The sequence below is a fragment of the Eleginops maclovinus genome, chromosome 15 (assembly GCF_036324505.1).
Source record: "Eleginops maclovinus isolate JMC-PN-2008 ecotype Puerto Natales chromosome 15, JC_Emac_rtc_rv5, whole genome shotgun sequence".
Classification (NCBI taxonomy): Eukaryota; Metazoa; Chordata; class Actinopteri; order Perciformes; family Eleginopidae; genus Eleginops; species Eleginops maclovinus.
The window spans coordinates 4,629,384-4,651,268 of record NC_086363.1 but is presented as its reverse complement, the minus strand read 5'-3'; the positions used below and the strand labels follow the sequence as shown (position 1 = coordinate 4,651,268).

Genomic DNA, 21,885 nt, shown 5'->3' with positions numbered 1-21,885 from the left:
CTGTGTCTTGTGCTAACGGGCAGCCACATGAAAATAACAAGTTACTCGGCCCATGTTTTTCCCTTCTGGGTAATTCAAAGGTATGAAAGCTGGTAAACGTCCTACTTTTACAATTCAACCATCAAAAAGCATAAGACATGTCAGATATTAGATGCAATTATAAAGAATCTTAGAGACCGGCGAGGGAACAAACCTCATCACCTTCCCCCTGGCATGTCTCCTTTCCCTCTGTACACTGTGTGACTTTCTCTGTGTAATCTTTATTTTCTAGAGACTTTGGCAGCTCTGCGTCTGTGTAAAAATCTTTCAGGTTGGACCGAAGGGCTGGATCCAAATCCTTCTGTCTAGACACCGGGCCAGATGTCCGGCAGCCACAGACACACACTGCCATCTAGTGTCGCCCTAAGCTATGAGATACACAAATCATACCTTCAGCATCTGTTTGCTGTAAAGGGCCACCTACATGGAGATGTCCTGACTCTGCCACTTAGCCAAGCGTGCCTCCCCAGCGGACTAGAGGCTCAAATAAATCAGCACTTCAGCCTGAAATTGCCAACAAACTTAGAAGCAAACAGATCCAGACGGGCTGGATAACAAGTCACTCTCACAGCATGGAATAAACATACTACCTGTATTATGTGGCCTTGTTATGGATGGTTTATTTTGAATAATTTTGGTTGGTAGAAAACTTCACTAGATGACTGAAATTTGGTGGTTAAAATCGAATATAAAAACTGTCAAATAACCCGATAAAGTTTGTCTTTATTGAACACATTTCAAATCAATTGGAAAGATAAATGATATGCAGATTGTGTGCCAACTTCTTCTTTTTCCAAAACTAAATCTCCCTTTGGTTGCATGACGCCAAAAATGAAGCAATGCCCAAAAAGAGAGTGCTACTGCTTGGAATTTGTGAGATAAAATCTGACTTTAAACAACTCCCTGAAGTCCTTGATTATGTGACAAAGTACGGAAACACTCCTCCAGTCAGCCATACAGCTGACGCATGTTAGACATCATTGCTGCCATTAAATTACATCAGCATGTCTCCTCAGGGGAAGGTATGTGTGCTGCCGTGTGAGAGAGGTACAACAAACATTAAAGGAACGGTAGAGGACGATACGCCAGGGAGACTCTCCCCAGGACTAACGGAAAACATTTGCTTGGTTTGAGAATTCCCGGGCATCTGTCCCTGAATCGAAAGGAATGTCCAAATCGCTGCCACCTCCGATGAATCTTCAGAGGGCCGCTCTGAGAACAGAGATGCTGTGTGTGAAACACCTCTCAAAACAGTCTTACATAATGTCAACACAATTACCCACATTAAGCTCTGGGGGCTACAAGTCATGCAAGGGCAACATGCCAGAGCTTTTTCACTCCTTGATCTGAGGGCTTTTATGAGAGGGAAGGAGCTTGGGGGACAGGAAAAGACAGATTAGGGAGCAAAGTTGATTGGTCTTCAGCACCGTGTCCGCTCCCTCTCTTGATAAAAGAAAGCAGCACATTAGTTTTCTTGTTTGTTGTCGTCCCAAAAGGAAGGAGCTCTGAGCTTCGACTTGTTAATGGCTTCCACTGTTTCACACTTTGTGAACGGCTTTATGTTGACTTTAGATAATGGATCTGGTTTCATAAAGGCAGGACTTTAATCTGCAGGAAACTATTGTGACTACTATTTGTGTTTAAAGCACCCAGCAGCATTTGATAACTCACAAATGTTTGGAAACATTTCCCAGTTTGGGATAAATAAAGTACTTCTGATTCTGATTCTGATTCTGGAGAGGCCATATTCTGCTTTTTGGGTTTTCCCTTTAGTGTGTTTTATAGGTTTTTGTGCATGTAAATGGTCTGCAAAGGCCTGAATCCCAAAGTTCCCTCCAGAGGAAGTTTCTCTCATGCTTATAGGGCTCCTAAACCATCTGTCATCCAATTATTCTAACTGTAACTATGGGATGACAGATGTGCGTTCGATTTGTTGTTTTTATTTTGTTTGTCAAATTATATTACCTCATTTTGAGAGCTAAGTACCTAAATGCTCATTTAAAAACCGAATTATCTAGTGGCTAATTTCTCAAATTATTCTGGTTAGTTTCCACTCTGACTAGCTCGTAAGCATTATTGAAATTACATTTCCATTAGGTCTGATTGCTGCTAACATTTCACACTTCTATGATGATGTACCTGGTTAATAAAGGTGTTGTATGCTAAAGACTAAGCAGAAGCTCTTGGCACTCATACCAGACACCCATTTCATCGATTAGCTTGTTGAAAAAATAACAAAGTGGCTGAATAACAACATTTCATTCATGTTTCGCTTCAAACTAAACGGTTTTCTGCAGCAGCAGGTCATGCTGCTTCTTAGCAATAAGCACATCCTGCTACAAGAGACTTAACATTTTATAAATATGAAGAGAATTTTCTCTTCTGAGTAATTCCATCTTACATTTCTAACCAGCTCTGTTTTCATCTGCAGGAAACCTTGTCATATTAATCCTTCCTCGCTTATGTTAATCTCCTAAGACTCTTACTGACTTTGTGGGTGGTAGCTTTTGTCCGAGAAAATCTGATTTAGCGGTTCATGTTTATCTCTAACTTCTTTTTAGAATAAATATGTTTCAAGAACGGACGGAAATGAGCACAGTGTGGGCTCTTACTGGACAAATGGATTTTGGCTTCAGTATAAAGAACATCTTGGATGCATAAGTAATCCCTTTGTAATGGCCCATGGAGTGTGTCTATTGTTTTGAATGTGCATATTAAAATGTACTTCTTGACTTTCTATGGATTTTAGACCCTTAGTATGTCCATAATATTGTGCTTCTCTTAAATACAGAAGGCATGCCTTTCTAAATTGTTGAGGGTTCAACTTACATTGCATTACTTAGTTACTGTAATTAAATCTACCTTAATTTTAAGTTAAAACATCTGTATACTAATTTGTTTCCAAGCAAAATGATTCGCTCTGCAATGACTAACCTGTGCTTAGGAGCACTGTGAAGGGGTGGACACAATATCATGAACACCTGTGCATCTTATATAACAGTCGTGAATTCCTAAAGGTGGAGATGGGATTGATGCCAATGTTTATGTCTTGCAAAAGTTTACATCACTGTTCAACGCATCAGATCTGTATCAGGGCCGCTAACAAATCCTAAAGGCAAAAGGGCCCAAAAATGCATCTTTGAAAAGAGAAGTTGAATGATTTCTGAAGGGAGAGTTAGAGAAAGACTCTGTCCATTGAAAATAAAGCAACATATCCATAAAATATTACCTTCAAGGACTAAGGAGTGAGGTCTGTTTTATTTCAGACACCCTTATTACAAACTAAGTTATATATATTCAGTTAAAACTCCCAGGTTGCAAGACGTACCTCCAAGCTGTAGAATCTGGGTCTTGCTGATCCCTATTTGACCTTTACCTCTGCCGGTAATCACGTCTTTATATTTCTGATGCCACGTCAGATGTTAACATTGTCCCTCCAGACTGATCCTGTCCTTTGACTGCCACTGACAAAGTTTAACCGAGCAATTTATCAAATCAAATTATTCTTCCAGGAGCATTTTGTTTGGATGATCTTCATACACCAAAAGCACGATTATTTGAATTTCTCCTTCTTTGGTTTATTTTTACTTCTTACTCCAAGAATTGGTATGTTTGGGTTGGTACTTAAACCAAAACAGCCACCAGACATTTTCATTTCTGTGGCTGTCTGCTGAGGACAGAGACAGCCTTGATTTCTAAACAAAAGTAATTGCAAGTAACTGCCGAAATAAAGAATTAGGTGTTGGATCACTATGAAATATTTCTTCTAGGTTTTGGACCAGATTCTACAAGTTAAAAAATAGATCTAGACATTTTTGCGTACTGTCAGTTTCGGGTGTTTTGCTTGAAACGCTTGAAGAATCACTCAGAATTGCTTTGTAATTTTTGGCCTTTTACGCTGCCCGCTAAGTGTCTCAGTCTATTTAAAACATGCCAGGAAATGTTCCTCATTTTGTATCAAATGCAAAAAAAAACACAGCCCGATGGAATCAAAAATATTGTTAAAGGGTGGGGGTGAGAAGTCTGCCATCCGAGGCTTTAGACAACATGCAATACTGTTGTGTCCGAGTCTGCAGATTAGCCTCATTTGCTCCATTATTTTGAGAGTTTGGCACCATAATCTCCTTCAAGCTTGATATCAATCTCGCCATCTAACTCTTGAGAAGACAAATAAGCCAAAATGTCATAACTAACCAAACATGAAACCTTTTGATTGATTGTGAATAAGATATTGATCGTATAAAGAGAGAGAAAACCACAGAGGTCCTACATATGAATGATACTTTTCCACCACATTTGAACATTTCCTGGTTCTTTATCAGGTATTTCTTGTCCTTTAATTGACTGACCTCAGACTGGCTCCAACATGTTCCTCAAAATAATACAAATATTTTGTACTTTTGGTATTTCTGTGTTGTATTTACGCTGGTGTTTCTTCAGCACACAAATTGTTAGCAGATTCGCACAAGCCTAAGTCTTATATTATTCAAGTTTGAAGGAGAGCGTGTGCCTGGGCAGGTGTGTCTTGTCAGGAAACATAAAGCTGTAAATAGACCTGCCTTAATTTTTCCAAAACAAAATATTGCCTACAGTAGACTGAACAGTGCTCAGATAAATTCACAAGCTGTAAACTGTCAATATATATATATCTACAAATCAAGCTCCGCTCAAGGCCCTGCTGGGTAGAGGACGTGAAAACCCAGAAAAGCAAAAAGAGTGTTTAATTAGACAACATCGGTTGGAGCCGCTGAAAACAGGAGGTTGCTTTGCCTCCATATTTGACCTGTTGTGTAACTTGTGTTTTCTTTTTAAGGAACATTGCTTGGGGTGCTGTATCATGACAAAAGGATCAGATCATTATTTTGTGCGACCTAGAAAATATGAATGATGTGTCTGGAAAATCTTTGCAAACAATGGAACATTAAATACATTTGTGAGTCACAACTTACAGACAAAACAGGTCAACTCAGGTCAACTTTAATGCAATATATCATTGTTTATATTTCTCTAGGCAGGTTTATTTGAGTTCTACTACCTTTCAAGGCAACTGTCAATTATTTAGGAGTTTTGAGACACGCACAGTATTTTAACAGAAGTAAGAATTTCAGGTAAAATATAGTCAAGATAACCGCTTCATATGTTCATACGGTTTATCTATTGTATTCATATCAGAACCAGAGCAGTTTTACAAATCAAAGGAGTTTGCTTTGGTGTAAATGGTGCTTACATAAACACAGAAGGAGCAGAAAATAGCACTATTGTAACTAACTATTTCAAAGACTATTGTTAAAAATGCAAAATAGAGATAATAATTAGACAATATCTGCTGGTCATTCTTCAAACGGCTGTTGAAGTAAGACTGGAACTACAACCTTCTTTGCACTGACACAGAGAGAAGAAACATCTCATTTAAAACTTGTTTATTTGCAAGTAAAAATCTTCTTTTTTTCTCCAAAGGTCAAAGGATTGGAGGAACTGTGGTAATAAAAATGAACAAGACGTAGAGAGAAATATTTACATTTTCAGGACTAAACTACGACAAAATGAAACATGCTGTACACTGTAAGTAAAACAAAGTACTGTAAGTTTGGTCCATGTTCACCATCTGGAGGCAACTCTGGAAACTGCACTGAAGTTGTTTCAGATCAGTGAAAGATGATCGTTTTTGCACTTCTGTTTTTAAATTGTTCCCATGATCACTGAGCAAATACTAATGAAACCAAAGATATTTACATACATGTTAATTGGGCACTACTTGAGTAAACTACATTCAGCAAAGCAGCTGGGACTAAAAGTGTCAATGTATTGTGTTTTTAGAGAAACCAAAACAATGTATTCCAACACATTGAACACAATCAGTTTATCTGGTGCAGCGGCATTGTCGGAACACAAAATACAGTTAAAAACATCAGAATAAAAAAATTGTCAGGAGGTTTTTTTCAGACACCCTTATTACAAACTAAGTTATATATATTTAGTTAAAACTCCCAGGTTGCAAGACGTACCTCCAAGCTGTAGAATCTGGGTCTTGCTGATCCCTATTTGACCTTTACCTCTGCCGGTAATCATGTCTTTATATTTCTATATTTTAAATTGTTCACATGATCACTGAGCAAATACAAAAAAACATCAGAATAAAAACATTGTCAGGAGGTTTTTTGGCTGGACTGAAAGACGCCACAATTTTCCTTCACAATTTAAAACTCAAGGTCTCAAGGCAGTGAAAATACAGTTCAATCGACTCCAATAAAGAAAGAAAAACACTCAAAGCAATTAATGATTTCATTGTAGCTGCTTTAAAGTCTACGTAGGATTAACGTCTAATTAATCCTTTAAACAGAATTAAGGAGATTAGGAGATATCCACAGAGAGAAGAGGCCACAGGACTGCATCACATCATTGTTTTAGACTAGGATCGAGAAGGATACCTTTTTAATGTCTTCATGCTTCATTTGGTGGCATACTCAGAGGTGGAGAATAAATGTCATCAAGAACTGAAATGTGCTGATAATTTTAAGGTAATTGTACTTTACTTAGGCTGATATATTCCTTTTCAAAACAATCGTATACTGACTTTTTGATCCCCTATATAGATTATTGACACAGACAAACACTAGTAGGCAAACCATACGGTGAGTGGTATACTCAAATAAAATATGCATAGACAAACGTTACAGGTCAAAATGCCAGTGATGGTTTAATAGCAGCAGTCAGGGGTTAACAGTGTACACCAGGTTGAATATCTATAGTATATTATCTATTCTATTGCTGTCCTGCTCCTGCAACAACTTTCAATAAAGGTTCATTTTATCGAAGGCTGGTAAAGTTAGACAAAACGTAGCATGCCTTTCTGCAATACACACTTCATGGCACCGGATGGCACCATTGCACATTAGGATTTAGAAATGTGTACCGTGACGTCCAGCAGTCGTCGCTAAATCTGCAGTTTTTCTTTGCCAAAAATCAATCCCACAATCCCCACACACCGGCGGTGTATCATTTGAATGGTTCCAGTCTGAAACGGAGCTGCACACACAGAGGAGTTGCTTTTGAGTTTAACCCGTTTTTCACGTTTTGGATTTACACACCTGAGGAGACCGTAAGCGCCTTCACAAAATGAATTGGTTGGTGTCTAACTTCGCTGTTTAAATGGTGAATATAAAGTAGTATTTTACGAAGCCATATGTTCCCTGAGTTTGACGGCTAACTAGCCAGCTAGCTTGCATTAGCGGCCCGGCTAGTTACTTTTAACGTCTCCGTGTATCCTTGATAGTAGAGCTATAAGCTAACTGTGACTGTAATTCAAAGCAGCTAACAAGCTAAGCTAACTTTGAGCTAATGGAAGTAACGAAATGCTCTCATCAGACCGTTGGCTGTCCAATATGTCGTGAAACATAAAACCTACTTCTTTAATTAACATGTTGTGAAATTATTTTGTAGCTCACCTAGCTAACTTGTTTGGCAGTAGCCAACGCCTTTGTAACTCAAATATAGCATTTTAGTTTTGTTTATCCCATTTGAATGTTTGCTTTTAGTCTTATTGAACCTCTTTGCTGCATGCTGGATCACATGTTGTTGGAGGGAAAGCCAACATGTTAAGTTATTAGGCCACGGAAAGTAACTGCAACTTTTTCCTCTCATTGTTTGTCCAACAGTGTCTCTTGTTGGAACCTGGTAAGCATGTCTGGTATCAAGAAGTATTAAAAGATCAAGCACGAGAAATCAACCTTATGGCTTTCTGCGATCCTGCCTGCATTCTTCTGCTGACATGAAGCAGGTAGGGACATCTGAAAGAGCAATATATCTTATTATGTAAACAATTGTGTTTGTTATATCCTGGTGACTGTGAAGTACAGTTCAGTGGTGTTGTAGAAGTAGAAATTGTAGTGGTGGCTTCATCCCCTATCCTTTCGTTTTAGGTGGATAATATAAATAAGGAAGATTTAGATAAAGAAAGGTGAGTCTCTGATCCAAATCTGTTGGATTCATCTAACTATGATCAATCACTCACTCTGTGTCCCACAGATCCTCCATCTCAGTCACTGGATCATTAAAGCACCTTTCATAAACATATCACCTTGTCTGTGGCTTTTGAATTTCATGGTTTTTACCATCTACGACAGCTTTGAAACAGGTTCATGTCTACTGTCTTTTTTTGGCAGATTTCAAGTCCATTACGGAGTAAAGAGCCCAGCAAAAGCAAAAAGACTGTCATCTTGCAAGAGGAAGGGTTCTGCATTGGTAGAGGTGGGCTCAAAGCTGCACCGCAGAACATCAGATGTAGGCTGTGCCAGTAACCCCGGCATGGCCAACAAAGAAAATGAGCTGACGTGCTCCGATGATGTGCGGGGCATGCCCCTCAATGACAACTGCGGGCTCCCTGTGACCTCCGCAGAGGCCTCCAAGATGGCAGGGGCCAGCTCCAAGTACAGTGATTTAACCGAGGTGAGATCTTAAATACATCGCTCTGTTGTTGCAAATACACAATTGTTATTGTTTATTGGTCTCGGGGGTGTCACATTTGCTCCATAGTTAGAAACTGTACGGCCTTTTGTGTTTTTCTTAACATACAGATATCTAAGGACCACGAAGCGATGACTCGCGTCCTGTTTGGAAGGAACCTCCGACTAAAAGTAGCTCAAACATTATGGCGAAGAAATGCCGTTGAATTAGTGGCCTACCTAATAAGGTAAAACAATAAAAGACAGCTGGCTTCTGGTAGTTTGTGTTCAATCCTGGATCAAATAAAAAAATGCATGTTTAATTATTTGTGGTTTTGCAGAATTGAAGACACAGGGGTGCTGCTTGACTGTTTACCTGTCTTAACAAACAAGTAAGTCTCATTTACCACTCGGTTTCCACTTTCGCCTTTTACTGATTCAGCTTCACTTATATTAAATAAATCTGTGTGTTTTGACATCTGTTGTTCTTTTCTCGGCCCAAATTGAAAGTGATACCACTTATAACAAGCTGAAATGCAATCAGACTAAAGTCAACATTTACGATTGTGTTTTTTCCCTCTGTCTGCTCACATTTTTGAAAATCAAGTTTTGTTTTCTTGTTTCCTGTCAGTCTTCAAACCGAAGCACCATGTTTGTCACTTGGCTGCTGCGTTGACCTCATGCCCCTAGTGAAAACGATTCTTGCCAGTAATTATGAAGAGTAAGTGACCCTGTGACTTAAAACCTGTTCATTATGACCTGGAAACGTTTTTAACATTTTCAATTGTCATTTGAGAAACTTGTCGGCTTTAATTGTATTTGTTTTTGTTTTATCAACAGAAACATAATGGTGGGTTTACACTGGGTTCAATCCGTCATCAGGAAATGGTGGCCAGAACTTAAGAATGAGAAGAGACTGCGGGACAGTTCAGAAGACAGGTGGGCTGTGCACTCTTGAATACCGAGACACACAGATACTTTCAATCTCAGCCTCATTTTCCTCTGTTTTGATACTATCCAAATGTTTTATTAAGATTAAAACTACAACCAAAGTAGAATGTTTCACTCAAAATGCTGCTAACTAGCAAAGTGGAAACTCAACATAAGAAACTAACATTTACTCCTCAGTTGGCTCAATAAAAAGATAACAAAATAAAGTGTTTCTTCATAAAGAGAAATGGCGAGAACCTCCATGTAGGATACTTTGTTTGTTTTGAAGAAGAGACTCAATATATCTGAAGTAATAATATATGACTTTGTGTTATTTTTTGTTATTTTCCCATTCACTAATCCTGTTAGTGATCTATATTGCTTCATGCCACCTGTTTCCTCTTCTTTCTGCTTAAGCATTCAGGTCTGATTGGGGTCATGGTGTATTTGCATGTTGGTTATGTTACTGAGAAACATGACTTTGTCAACAAAAAAAAAAGGGTGTACAGTCGGTCTCGGCACTTCGCTGTGTCATATTCAATAGGGAAATTCAAAATGGCACCAAGGCTTCCATTCACCCCATGTGTACCAGTGTATTCACATATTTTTCTGCTAAGACCTGAAGCTTTTGTGCTGCTGAGTTAAACATGAGCCTGTGTCTGCAGGTCTTGTAGCAGAGTGCGGGTGTGTCTGTGTTTCTACGGTCACAGACTGATGTCCTGTTAGCACTAACCACATATTGCATTTGTCATGTGTGTGTATTGGTTGTAGGAATATTGAAGTCATGAAGCAGCGGCTGAAGGACTTGTGGAAGGAAGGAGCCCGGTCATGTTTGCTTCCAGGATCTACCGGAGAACTGGCAAAGGTGAGAAGGAAGACATTAATATATTACCTATCAGGGATGTGTAGAATAAGGAAATGGCTGTTAAAGATTTGTCAGGACTGCAAAAGCCACAGAAAATAATATAATTATAATAGTTATGTTCCTTGTCAAGCTTTGTCTGGGTTGTCTGCTTGTTCAACTTGATTTTATTAGCAGAAAATAAGTGGGATACACTGCAGCAGAGCTGAATCAATATGATTTGAGTGGAACATTGTGTCACAAAAACAAGTGCCTCTTCTGTTTTTTTCCACCCTTTGTTGATTTTGGGTGGACACATCCAACCACTCCCATTCTAAAAAGAAACACCTCCAGGTCCTCTATAGGCTTACTGTATGCTTATGGTAATAGCATAAGCACATGTAATATGAGTTGAGTTTGAGTTGTGGTTCATTTGTTTCCATATTCACATCCTGCCATTTAATAAGAGGATGTAAAAGGAGTTACAGGGTATACAGGTCAAGTGTTGGTTGCAGAAAGCCACACCCCCTTTTTATAGGTGTTTATTTTTGGTGTTGATAATATGTAAATCATATCTTATTTGAATTTCTGCACGGTTAAAATGGCTGTAAAGACAACTAATGTGTTATCTCCTGTTCTTCTTGTAGGCCATCCAGTGTTATCTAGCGCAGCTGCCCTGACAGCTGTTCTTGTAGCACTCTGAGGATGTGACCACTACTGCCGGATCATGGCTGTGTTTTGACCTGATGGTGACGCCAGAGAAATGGATGTGCTTTTTCTGCCGCTCACACCCAAACCTCTTTTAGTGGGACTGAACTTGACATTTCAGGCAACTCCCTCAGCTAGAGATGGAGACTCTGAAGAAGGGCTGAGAGAGCTTTCTGCAAAACACACACAACCGGCAAACGACTGCTTCACATTGAAGTGGACCTTCCTGTGAAGGGGCATATTTAGTGGACCTCCATGAGACTGGGTGTAACGTCGCTCTATGAAGTGCCTAGCTCGTCGTCTCTCACTACACCACTCTTTGCCATGGAATGCAAATGCACTTGTGGCTGTAATGAATGCTCCCGTTTTAATGTTTTTTCACACCTTGGTTCCCCGGGATCAGGAACTTGAATCTGCAACAGTCTTAAGTTATTAGAGCTCCTCCTGATTTCATTTTGCCTCTTTATGACATTCGACTGTATGATGTATGATGTAAAAACAAGTGATTCTTTTAATCTTTTAAATAAATTTGATAAAAATCAATAATGTATTCTTTCAGTTTATTCTTAATGTGATCTCTCTGAGTTTATATATTTATATGGTACAATGGTTTGGATGGATTAGTTTTTTTAGCTAGGACATCATTTGGAAAATGAAGCAGTCACTGTCGTTAAACAATTGTAAGCCATTGTCGTATGTATTGTCGTATGTATTGTCGTATGTATTCCCTTGAGATTTCGCTTAATTTGCTTAATAAGTGCTCCACAGTGGACAAACGAGTTTTCAGCTGTTCCTGTTTGTAGTTGGTCCACTTCTTATTGTTAAAACTTAAACTTAAAAATATAAGTTTAGGTTTTCTGTTCATCATTAAACTGTTAATGGAGGCACAATCATAAAAGGAAATACTGAAAAAGTAGTAAAGATGGAAAACATTTGATTAATACAAATACAATTAAAAGGTTAGATTTATAACTCAGCTTTAACTCTATTATTTTATAAATATTTACTTAATTTGTTTGATTACATTTCAACCCTAATCATTTTTACATTTGAATTAATATCAAGGGTTAGATTTTGATTTGGTTTCATATTTGTTGGTATTAATATCCACCCCAAATCTTCCATGATAGTGTTTTGTCTGAAAAGAAATTTCAATTGTTTGATGTGCTATACAATTAAATGTTATTTCTTTGCAACATCGTTTTTATAAAGCTGTATTGTATTCGTTAAAAAAATCAAAGACTGATAGCTTTAAATTGTGACTACATCAGAGTGTGAACGTCGGTTTGGTCAATAAAGTTGTGTTTGAAGTGACGTCATCTTCCGCAGAGAGACAGCTGATGAGCTCGGGTCTCTCGCTCCTTCTCCCAAAACTGCTCCTGAATTCATCCAGTTAGACTTCTTTTTAATTTGATAGACACAGTCGACATGTTGCACAGAGACAGAATACCGCTGTCATGGGCTTTCCTCCAGGCTGCGCTCGTCGTGGCGTGGTGTTTCACTGACATGGAAACGGGGCCTAATGGTGCAGGTGTTTCGGTCACACAGCCCAATGGAGATCGGTTCAAAATCGAAGGAAGAGCGGTGGTTCCCGGGGTGAAAACACAAGATTGGGTCTCCACCGCCAGAATATTTGTGGAAGGTGAAGAGTTCGTGGGCTTTGTGAGGTACGAAACTGATTATATACACACATCACCACCTCCTAGCTAGCCTGTTAGCGAGGCTAGGTAGTATTAGCCTCCAAGCTAGCCGGCTAAGCGCACCGCAGATGCTGTCGGCAGATGGCAATTGCTCACCGTGCTAACTCATTTACGGCTTAGTATTTGTGGATGTAACTGGTGCCAAAGTGTACAGCAACAAGGTTATTTCATCTTTACCCACCTGTCACTGAGTTTATTACATTTTGAGCTCAGCCAGGCCTCAGTGTCGCCGTAACCATAACAAACCATAGCCGCAAGAGACACGTCTGTTGATGCAGCCCTGATGTGAAGGTAATCTTCAGTGGAGGAAAGTAACTAGGCACATGTAATCAAGTACTGTACTTAACTGATTTTATTCTACTTAACACCTTTACTCCACCACATTTTGGAGACAAATCATTGAAAAACTACAACGTTTAACTGATCCTACGTGTATGTGTTAGTTATATAAACAGGATCATATAAAATACTTGGCTGTGTGATTACTCCACTTCAATTACAATCCGTGCTTTCTAAACCTAACTTGCAATTAAGTATGTAAGAATTACAAGCAAAATGTTAGGAATAGAACTCAATTTGCAGTAAAAAGTTCCTTGTCACTATTGTATGTGATGGTTCTGGAATTATGACCGCTGCATTAATGTGTATCATTTCCATTTTACTGCCGTGGATATTGTGCAAACTTAACCCGTTTTTTTTATTTTGTGGGTAGTTTAATCTACAACAATGCATTTTATATTCTAAGATCATCAAGTAGAAAAAGACGTGAAGTCTTGATAAATCCAATTGTTGTTACAGAACTGATGGAAGTTTTGCTGTGAATGACGTCCCATCCGGATCCTATGTTGTGGAAGTAATCACCCCTAACTATAGATTTGAGCCAGTACGTGTGGATATCACATCAAAGGGCAAAATGAGGTAAGTGATAGATGCTTCATTTTGGTTGATTCAGCTTTTATTATTCAGCTTCCTGAATAGAGGAAGCTCTAACCCACTGAAGTAACCATGTGTCATTTAACAGGGCGCGTCTTGTGAACTACATCAAGACCTCAGAAGTAATCCGCCAGCCATACCCTCTTCAAATCAGAGCAAATGGCCCTCAGACCTATTTCATGAAGAGAGAAACCTGGGGATGGACAGACTTCCTGATGAACCCAATGGTGAGGAAATTGCTTTTGTGTATCTGAATATGAATGATCTGTACCCTCAGGAGAGATTTCCAATAGGTTAAATGGTTTGATGTAAGTGAAAGTTGAGAATCATTTGGGTGTGAAAAGAGTAGGAAAGCAAGGAAAACGTGTCATTCTTTACTGTTACGCACATCATTACCTCACCTTAATACACACAAACCTTTGCCTGATTACCAAACAGTCTTTTTCAGTGGAACAACCAGACTGTGAGCTCCTTAAATCCTCTTCTTAAACATCTTTAGTTTTGGAGTCATTGAGTGTAGTTTTACTTCTCTGCATCATTTTAATTTCATACCATTTGATTTATACTGTATGTGTAAAGCCTATTTCCTGTGCTTCTGGCTCTCTTATTTAAATGTATTGTTTCCGTTGCTCCTGCAGGTTATGATGATGGTTCTTCCACTGCTGATCATTGTTCTACTGCCCAAGGTGGTCAACACCAATGACCCAGAGATGAGAAAGGTAACGAATCCTTAACAGTCTGAAGAGTTGTTTCAGAAATATTGTTCATTGACTTCATCATGCAATATCTGTGAAGTTTATAGGATGCAGGTTTATAATGCATTCATTTTCACTAGTGTCATTTCCTGAATTCTTTGCATGTTAGCATATGATACCTTTTTGTCATTTTGTGGGGGATTATATTCAATCAGTAAGGATTTTAGCCTCCAGTTCTACATCTGTCTTAATTTCTCTACTGTCTTTACAGGAAATGGAGCAGTCCATGAACATGCTGAACCCCAACCCCGAGCTCCCAGACGTCTCCGAGCTCATGACCAAGCTCTTCTCCGGCGGCTCCAAGCCCTCCAGTAAGGCTGGCACTAGCAGCAAAGGCACCAGGCCGGCTGTGAAGAGGAGGTAGTACAACACGTGTCGTCCTCACTCTGCTTACAAGAAAGAACGAGTTATGCCATGGAAGCAAGATTTTTAAGTGTCATTTTTTCTCCTCCGGGTCAATTGTACAGTTTTCTCTATTATTAGATGTTTTAAGCACATCTTGATTTCTAATATGCTATTGGAAACTGAGAAAAATATTTTTTTTTCATACTGCACTGATAGAAATGTCATAACCCCTGCAAAGCTGTTTCCCTTCATTTGCTTTATTCTTTCTACATGCTCTGCTACTCATCCATCTTTTCTGTGCTAACCCTCTGGTGTGCTTTTTTTCCACTGCTGCTAATTCTACTACCTGAAAGAAATAACGTATACAGAGATGGTTTGTTTTTTTCTTCAGTGATACGACTGTGAATGAATATTAATTGAGTTTTAAGACTAATAAATTCTTATTTAAAAAGCCTAGATAAATAAATTTGCAATGGTATATAACAACTGTGTTTTTATTTCACTCCATCCTTATGTTTTGAGAGGGAACACATGGCCTCCTGGTTTTGTAATGTATGTGTTGCATAATGTATAGCCATATTTCCATACTGTACATCACATGCTCAAGGTTTATTAATTGGAATGATAATGATTGCCACTTTTAAGGGCTGTGTGTTTGCTTTTAAAAATCTCTAGAGTGTAACTTAACTTTTATTAAAGAGGAAAGCCTGGTACAATGCATCCGTCCTTCTTTTACATAAGCTAAATGTTCTTTTGTGCATTGAACCTGTTCCCATTCGAAGACCAAAACCAACAATGTTTATCCGTCTTTAAAAAAAAATGTCCAACAAGCTGATGAAAGAAAAAGTTACGGCAGTAAGTAAATTATTTATTAAAACAGGTTATTATAGGTTCTAGCAAACTACTCAAACATGAGAAGATATTATTGATTATTTCCAGCTTTGTTTTTAGTGCAAGGGTGAGTATTTGCAGCAGCAGAATGTTTATTACGGGATTAAATTCAAACCAGCTACGATACTCTTGGGCATTGCAATAAAAGGACGTGTAACCAAATGAAAACGATAGCTCTATTCTTGTGATGTGTCTTGGACAACGGAGGATAAGTCGTGGCTACACAGGTTGTTCGTTGAATCAACGTTATTGTTGGTTTAGGTCTTTTAACAGCTTGTATGGCAAAAGGGGAATTATATAGAATTACCAACCAAAGGAATTCCTATGTGTGGTTCTAGCTGCAACGTTATCCATGCTATCTATACTTTCTTTTTACTCAACTATTGGAGCGGGTAATGATTGGCAATCTTTTAATTAAAAAAGGAATACAAGTACAAAGCAAGATTTGACACTTTTGATGTAAAATGTTCATGCTGACAAAAGTGTAATTATCTGCCTTTTGAGTTTTTTTTTACTGTATCAGAACACAGACTCACTTTCACAAAACTGCACACAGACAATGAGCACAAATCCATTCACAAAGCTCTTTTGCTTCTCAGCAGAACAAAAGGCACAGAGTTCAGGGAGATCACTTTGAACATTACATCATTAAAAGACGATAGAAGTGCAATAAATTACAACAGCATCAGTCATCGTTTAGAGAGACGTGGTGGTGGGGCTCGATTCTGTTCAAATATCTTGTGTTGAAGTTTTACAGTAATCTGAATATGATGATGATAATCTGAATAGATGTGATCCGTAAACAATCTCTTACGTAAATGCACAGAAATGTACAGATTAGCCCTTAAACACAAGATCAAATATCGATTTGCCAGAGCCAAGATAGGAAAACACAACACTGATATACATTAAGCAATTTATACATTTGGGTGTAAAATCCAACAGAATTAGTGAAATATATTATTTATAATATAAATTACTTGGAAATGTCTAAGCATACAGTATGTCCTCTATATACAGTGCAAGTGGGTGAAAGAATAAAGGAGGGTTATATGAGGTTTAAAGGACCAGTTCAGAGTTTTTACTCATGCAGTATGTACGTTAAAATGTTCCTGCTGTCTACACGAGAGTGAAGTTGATTCCTTCAAGCTTTTAAAGTGTGACTACAATGGGGATTCATTTCATATTCCTCTTATCAAAATGAAATCTTGAATTCCTTGCAATGTTCAAAATGGTGAAAGTGTAAGATAAATCAACAAAAAAATCTAGAAAGAGTTTTTTTTTAACAAAATTGGAAAATGAATGACTGGTGAAATTGACCCAGATGTATAAAATGGGTTGAGTTCCCATTTAAAGTAGACTTTGAATAATAGTTTTTACCTTTGTAAGAATGTATAGCAACTTTCTATCCTAATCTGGAGCAGCATTTAAGTGCTGCATCAGGCTCAGCTGATTTTCCACCTACACATACTTTAACACAAAAACTACATGCAGCACTTCATGCTGAAGATGACCACTGACTAAAGAATACATCGAGAAAATCCACATGTGAAACAGTCTTCTCTAATAATACAATTTGCCACATCAAGTCATTTTGTTGTTTGCGTTTGGGTTCTGTCTGCACCAGTACAGCTTGTCCTCGCCTCTCCTCCTCCGCCTCCACTGGCAGAGCAGGAGCATGCGGAAGGTCTTCTGGAAAGTCTTGTTGCAGAGGGCGTAGCACATGGGGTTGATGGTGCTGTTGACGTAGCACAGCCAGTAACCCAGGTGCCACAGCGACGTGGGGATGCACTCGGCACAGAATGTGGAGATGAGCACCATGATGTTGTACGGTGTCCATGTGAGGATGAAGGCCAAGAGGATGGCGCTGAGAGTCTGCGCCGCCTTCTTCTCCTTCACCAGCACCATCCTCTTCCTCTTGGTGATCTGGTTCTTCAGGACGGGGTCAAGGGGTTTGGAGGAGGCAGAGGCAGAAGGGGAGGCGGTTTTAGGAGGCTGCTCTGCTTCAGGCAGGCTGGGTGATGCAGTTTTAGGTTTGCCGTTTTTAGGCTTTGAGCCAGGTTTGAATTTATAAGACAACTTTTTTTTACTGCTCTTCTTTTTAGGAGTGGAGAAGTACAGTTCTTCTGTGTAATCCCCCACCTGCCCATTCTTATTACTCTGTACACTCTCTTGCTCTTTGAAAGATCCCTGTGGGGTGTCCATAGAAACATGCTGATCATCCTCATCTGATGAGGAGTAGCTGTTGAAGGAGGTGATCTGATCTGCTTTGGCCCATGCCTCATCTGATCTAGTGGTCATTTTGGTAGCATTACTTTGGTTAGATGAAGACCAGGAGGCCTGACTGCGTTCCCGCCTCTCTCTGGTGAAATGAAAGCAAGAATGAATGATGGTTTTCTGAGGTTTAGTCCCCTCTAGAACATTTTCCGTTGCAAGTCCTTGCAGTTCTGCCAGATCTTTGGTGCGTCTCTGTGTCTCCTTGTAGATCCTGCAGTAAAGGATGGTCATAACAGAGACAGGGATGTAGAAAGCAGCAATGGCTGTCCCAAAAATGATCACAGGCTCTGTTAAGAACTGAATCTGGCACTGGTCAGGAGGCACGTTTCTCTCTCCTACAAAGTACTGCCAGCACAGGATGGGTGGCGCCCAGAGGACAAAAGACACCAGCCATGCAAGCCCGATCATGATGGCCGCTCTCTTTGGAGTCCTTTTAGCTCTGTAAGTCAGCGGCCTGGTGATGGAAAAGTACCTGTCAAAGCTGATGACGAGTAAGTTCATGACTGAAGCATTGCTGGCTACATAATCCACCGCCAGCCAGAGATCACAAGCAAGGTTACCTAAGGACCAGTAACCCATTAGGATGTATGTGGTGTACAAGTTCATGGACAACACTCCTATGATGAGGTCAGCGAAAGCCAAACTCAGCAGATAGTAGTTGTTCACAGTCTTCAGCTGGCTGTTGACTTTGAAGGACAGCAACACCAGCACGTTACCAACAACAGTTATCAAGCTGACAATGGCCGACACTGTAGTGATGGCTATAACCTCCCAGATGTTGTGAGAAGACATCTGTGGATGTGTTGTGTTGGCAAAAGTGCTGTTTGGAGGATTTACATCCATGTTGTTATCGGTCTGTGTTACAGTTGACAGGTCAAAGGGAAGCGGCAGTCTGTGGCTCCATTAAGAGTTACCCTGAAATACAAAGAAACACATTATAAGGCACAATTGCACATTTTTTAAACGTTTTTTAAATTGTTATTATGTAAAGATAAACCCCTATTCTAACACCATTTAAAAAAAAAAAGTATTACCCACTCTATTTTCTTAAATGTATTATATTTGAGTTTTCAAGTTGTGATGTCATACATTGTTACTATAGAAATACCATAAAATCTTAAATTATTGGTGATTTTTACTTCACAATTTTTGTTCAAAAAAGCATTGAAGCTGTTTTGAAATGTATGTGATCTAATACACCTCAGCTAGTATAATTTAATGCATGAGACCAAGTGAAAACAAGCCTTTTAAAACAGTTTTTTACACACAAACCATGCAGCAGTGTTTTGGTTTGACATTTTTCATTTCTATATTTCAATTTCATTATTTCTGTATTCTGTGATTTACTGTAGCCTATATGGCCTTCATTGCCTGCGTTTTGGAATTGTTTGAACTGTTTCTTGTTTTCCAATGACAATAAAATAAAAATAATGACATTCAATTGCTCAAACATGCTTATTGTATCTTAACTTCTAAAAAAGTTCATTGTTTTGGTCAAAATAGGATTTGATAATCTACCATCTAACGCCATTTTGCCGTCGGACACAATTCCATGTAGCACTCACTCCGCTCAACTTTGAAGTGTCACACGCTAAACTGTCCGGCCACATTTGACAACAGCGATGGAGTTCAGACAGAGCAGAGGCAGAGGAGGCAGCTGGAAAAGAGGCGGCCGGGGGGGAACCCAAGGCGACAGTTTGGGCGGTGAACACCGGGGCAGAGGGAGAGGAGGGCAGAACCGTGGCCGAGGAAAACGAGACCACTACCGGGGCCGAGGACGCGGGGGAAGCGGACCTGCTGCGGAGTTCCATCCCCGGGTGAGAGTGCATGGAAGTTACACAGGCTGCCCCGGTTACCAGAGATGGAAGAAGTACTCAGATCTTGTACTTGAGTAAAAGTAGAAGGACCAGAGTGTAGGAATACTCTGTTACAAGTACAGCCTGCCTTCAAAATGTTACTCAAGTAAAAGTAGAAAGGTATCAGCATCACAATCACCTTAAAGATGGGTAGATATATTATATGTTCAGATTATAATTATTGATGCATTAAAGTGTTATCAAAGCTGGTAAAGGTGCAGCTAGTTTGATTAACTTCTTTGTGTACTGTTGTGAAACAGTTTTCAGATTATGATGTAAAACTTCATTCCTCTTAAAATCGGCCTAAAGTAGCATCAATGTCAGTAGGCTATAGCTGTAACCTCTTCTGCACCAACATAATCTGTAGAGACCGGTATGGAGCTTTGTAAACACAACAGTGAGACCAAAGTGATATAACACTAATAAGTGTGAGTGTTGTGTTTTGGTTTTCCTACCGATCTTGTGTTCAAGGCTTAATCTGTACATTACTTTGCATTTACAGCTGCTTTCATTTCTTTAACTCCAACTTTTTTAAAATAATGTTCATGATGTTTGTAATAAAAGTGAGGCAAAAGTGATACAACAAAAATACGTTTGACAAACAAACGGTTTGATTGCTGTATACAGTGAAGAAGCAGGTTTGTGCCAGTATTAATTACCCTCTTTAACATCCATAATGAGATCCTGTCAGCATGTATGGAGCTAGACTCGGAGAGGAGTGATGGGAGGAATCGTAGTGATGAAGCTCTTCCACAACGCTTCAGCAATATCATGGCGCCTGGGATATGACGGCTCTATGTTCTGTCAGTAGACGCTCCTGCCTTTCGTAACTACAGAATAGAAACAGTAGGGACTCTGTGATTGCAATCATACAAATCTCCTTTAGGTGCGTAGCGGCTCCTTGATTGCAATCATGGAAAAATCTGCTTTAATGGATCCATTGTTACCATGGGGTCTTTGATGATACTGTTGTAGGAAAATGGTTCTGTTTTTGTGTTTGAGTTTTCACAGGGCACAGAGAAAAACTGAACTTCATCTGTGCACATTTCCATGACAACCTTAGTAAAGGTCTGTGCAGCTATTCGACAAAGCAGAAAGGAATCTATGACGCAGAGAAATTTAATTAGTTCAGTTTTGGACGTCTATTCTTTTTCATTATGTGGCATTTTACCTTGACCCTTTTGTTTGGCGTAGCTACCAAATCATGAATGTGTTAATCATCACTTAGCAAACCCGTCTTTCAATACCTCTTTTTGTGTGCCGCTGCCATGGCAAAATCTTGACACATAGCATGAATGGCTAGCTGCAAACAAAAGTGAGACTTTTTGAAGTGTGTAAAAATGAAGATTTATTTGTGTAATCTACCCCAGCGGAATGAAATACAGCTGAGCATTTTCTGAAAGATTTTGGAAAGAAAGTTTACTTTAAGGCTTCCAGTTAATGCAAATACATTTCCCAAGATGCTACAGGGGGAAAAAGATATTTGTGCATTGTCTTCCCAGGACTGCTGAAGAACATTATTTTCAGATCCATTGCCATTATTCCAAATCCTCCCAGGATATGTGTAACCAACCATGTTCCTCCCTTTCTTCTAGGATCAACATGAAGGAGACAACTTTCACGAGGAAGACAACAGTATGGAGGTTTTCTCCAGGAGGAAACTGGAGTCGAATTGGGATCGTTACGAAGCGTCAGAGCGGCAGGAGCCTGATGATGAAACACCTGCTCAGAGGGGAACGGACTACCACGTCCTGATGGAGTCAGCAGGTGAGATCTGACCACTATAAATGTGTTTGCTTTGCCCCTCACACCTGTAGAGCCAACAGCAGGCTCAGCTTGTGAAGTATTCCTATAATTGTTCACGTTGTGGGGGTTGGATTGTCACATCAAGAAAATAAAACCAATTAGCCCCAACATGTTATTTATCTTCTGCTCCACCATCTTTTTTCATTTTTCACAATGACTACAAGTTGGCTCATTTATTTTACCAGCAGAGATCAAACCCTCCTTTGATTAGAGGAAAAGTATAAAGGTATAAAGCTTCTACTTTTAATTTGTGTATAGCCTTTCCAAGATAGCAACATAGAAACTGCACTTTGTATCGAATTACCCTCTGAATCTAATTGAACTTTTCTGAAGTTGTCTCCTAATTAGTTAAAGGAAGTGTCT

At 39.3% G+C, this 21,885-nt stretch overlaps 4 protein-coding genes across 7 annotated transcripts in view; 3 read left to right on the top strand and 1 right to left on the bottom strand.

Moving 5' to 3' along the window:
• The first annotated feature begins 6,991 nt into the window (after nt 1–6,991).
• On the top strand, nt 6,992–11,487 carry katnbl1 (katanin p80 subunit B-like 1). 3 transcript variants are annotated; one of them, XM_063901376.1, is made up of 10 exons: nt 6,992–7,191; nt 7,695–7,816; nt 7,959–7,996; nt 8,202–8,484; nt 8,613–8,728; nt 8,822–8,872; nt 9,112–9,201; nt 9,321–9,419; nt 10,182–10,275; nt 10,899–11,487. In XM_063901376.1, the coding sequence occupies exons 2-10, from the start codon at nt 7,808–7,810 to the stop codon at nt 10,929–10,931; spliced, it is 813 nt and encodes a 270-aa protein (XP_063757446.1). In that variant the 5' UTR covers nt 6,992–7,191; nt 7,695–7,807; the 3' UTR covers nt 10,932–11,487. The 3 variants fall into 3 exon arrangements, with proteins under 3 accessions (XP_063757446.1, XP_063757447.1, XP_063757448.1); XM_063901377.1 differs by having other exon boundaries at nt 6,994–7,163; XM_063901378.1 differs by having other exon boundaries at nt 6,999–7,138.
• A 771-nt stretch (nt 11,488–12,258) lies between these two features.
• On the top strand, nt 12,259–15,408 carry emc7b (ER membrane protein complex subunit 7b). The gene is made up of 5 exons (XM_063902674.1): nt 12,259–12,626; nt 13,458–13,577; nt 13,681–13,819; nt 14,231–14,311; nt 14,559–15,408. Exons 1-5 carry the CDS (start codon nt 12,388–12,390, stop codon nt 14,709–14,711), a joined length of 732 nt encoding a protein of 243 aa, XP_063758744.1. The 5' UTR covers nt 12,259–12,387; the 3' UTR covers nt 14,712–15,408.
• A 477-nt stretch (nt 15,409–15,885) lies between these two features.
• The window catches only part of LOC134876640 (muscarinic acetylcholine receptor M5-like), a 13,055-nt gene continuing 7,055 nt past the window's right edge, over nt 15,886–21,885 (bottom strand). Inside the window, exon 2 of the mRNA XM_063901673.1 lies at nt 15,886–18,775. Within this exon, the coding sequence (XP_063757743.1) occupies nt 17,168–18,703 (1,536 nt within the window). The 5' untranslated portion in view covers nt 18,704–18,775 and the 3' untranslated portion in view covers nt 15,886–17,167. The remainder of the gene's footprint in view (nt 18,776–21,885) is intronic.
• Nucleotides 19,468–21,885, top strand: part of aven (apoptosis, caspase activation inhibitor) — a 25,320-nt gene continuing 22,902 nt past the window's right edge. The window contains exons 1-2 of one of the 2 annotated variants that reach the window (XM_063901674.1): nt 19,468–19,677; nt 21,312–21,483. In XM_063901674.1, coding sequence (XP_063757744.1) covers nt 19,483–19,677; nt 21,312–21,483 — 367 coding nt within the window. In that variant the 5' untranslated portion in view covers nt 19,468–19,482. Of the gene's footprint in view, nt 19,678–20,689; nt 20,785–21,311; nt 21,484–21,885 lie in introns of those variants that run through there. The other variant, XM_063901675.1, reaches the window with a different exon arrangement.

Excerpts from the sequence above, each read along its gene's own strand:
- katnbl1 (XM_063901376.1), top strand. Across the intron at positions 8,485-8,612 it reads AGTACAGTGATTTAACCGAG|ATATCTAAGGACCACGAAGC; the intron begins GTGAGATCTTAA and ends CTTAACATACAG. Across the intron at positions 9,420-10,181 it reads CGGGACAGTTCAGAAGACAG|GAATATTGAAGTCATGAAGC; the intron begins GTGGGCTGTGCA and ends TATTGGTTGTAG.
- emc7b (XM_063902674.1), top strand. The coding sequence starts at position 12,388 with ATGTTGCACAGAGACAGAATACCGCTGTCATGGGCTTTCCTCCAGGCT. Across the intron at positions 13,820-14,230 it reads ACTTCCTGATGAACCCAATG|GTTATGATGATGGTTCTTCC; the intron begins GTGAGGAAATTG and ends TTGCTCCTGCAG. Across the intron at positions 14,312-14,558 it reads ATGACCCAGAGATGAGAAAG|GAAATGGAGCAGTCCATGAA; the intron begins GTAACGAATCCT and ends CTGTCTTTACAG.